General features: G+C 68.7%; 1 protein-coding gene across 1 annotated transcript in view; it reads left to right on the forward strand.

The window, feature by feature from the left end:
- Positions 1 to 974, forward strand: part of RRP8 (ribosomal RNA processing 8) — a gene marked incomplete at its 3' end in the record, with an annotated part of 11,100 nt that overhangs the window by 5,289 nt on the left and 4,837 nt on the right. Inside the window, exon 5 of the mRNA XM_031065255.1 lies at positions 531 to 710. Within this exon, the coding sequence (XP_030921115.1) occupies positions 531 to 710 (180 nt within the window). The remainder of the gene's footprint in view (positions 1 to 530; positions 711 to 974) is intronic.

The following is a 974-nucleotide window of genomic DNA, read 5'->3' on the forward strand; positions in this document are numbered from 1 at the left end:
GGGCACAACCCGGCGATCCAACGGGAGGGTGGTCTGGAGCAGGGCCTGTCCCGGGCGGTGCTGTTACTGCAGCCCTTTGTGGGGAGCAGCAGCAGCACCGTCAGACGAGCCCTGCCGGCTCAGAAGGGCCAGTCGGGCCCTTCCCGAGCTGTTCCGGTTGTCTGTCGAGCCCTGCCCCAGGACAGCCCGGCCCGCCGGGTTCCTCCCCTGGCGGGCGCTCCGGGAGCCATGAAGGGCGATGGAGGCAGCTGATCCCAGGTCGGGGCTGGGCAGTGCCCGGGTCCCGCGGGACCGTGGGTGCCTCGTGTCTGTGCATCTTCACGTGTCCAGCTGTTCCCCTGCCCTGAAGCTGCAGCCCTGCTCCCCATCCTGCTCATCTGGGGGCACAGTGCTCCTGCCTCAGCTGGCAGCTTTGGGCTGCTGCCCCCCTTCCACAGCGCTGTGACCCTTCCCTGCGGGGCCGCTGGGGCAGGGGGCTCTGGGAGCAGGAGGGATTCTGTTCTGGGCAGGGCTGACTTCCCTCCACGCAGGAGCTGAAGGGCTTCACTTGCCTGGATGACCTGCTGCACGTCAAGGGCATTACCACACGCATCCTGGAGCTCAACAGCCAGCGCATGACGTGCCGGCGCTGCCCCGGCCCCGAGGGGCCCCCACGGGCCAGCCCCGCTCCCCTGGGGGACAGCGAGGACCGCAGGGCCCCTGTGGCACAGGTGGGTGCAGAAGGGTTCCTGCTGCCAGGGGCAAGGACGAGAGAGGAGGTCTGGCTCTGGGGGGGCTCAGGGGAAGAAGCTTATGGCAAGCACCGGGGCTGCACTAGAGGGTTGTGGAGGAGCTCGTGGTTGTGGTTGCCCTGCAGCCCCCACAGTGCTGTTGGGTGGAGCCCCTGTGCTGCAGGGCCGTGGTTCTCACTGGCAGCCATCCAGAAGCACTCCCAGCCCCTGCCCCGCTCCTGGTCTCTAGCAGGAGACTGGCGG

The sequence above is a fragment of the Geospiza fortis genome, unplaced genomic scaffold (genome assembly GCF_000277835.1).
Source record: "Geospiza fortis unplaced genomic scaffold, GeoFor_1.0 scaffold2457, whole genome shotgun sequence".
NCBI classification, from domain to species: domain Eukaryota; kingdom Metazoa; phylum Chordata; class Aves; order Passeriformes; family Thraupidae; genus Geospiza; species Geospiza fortis.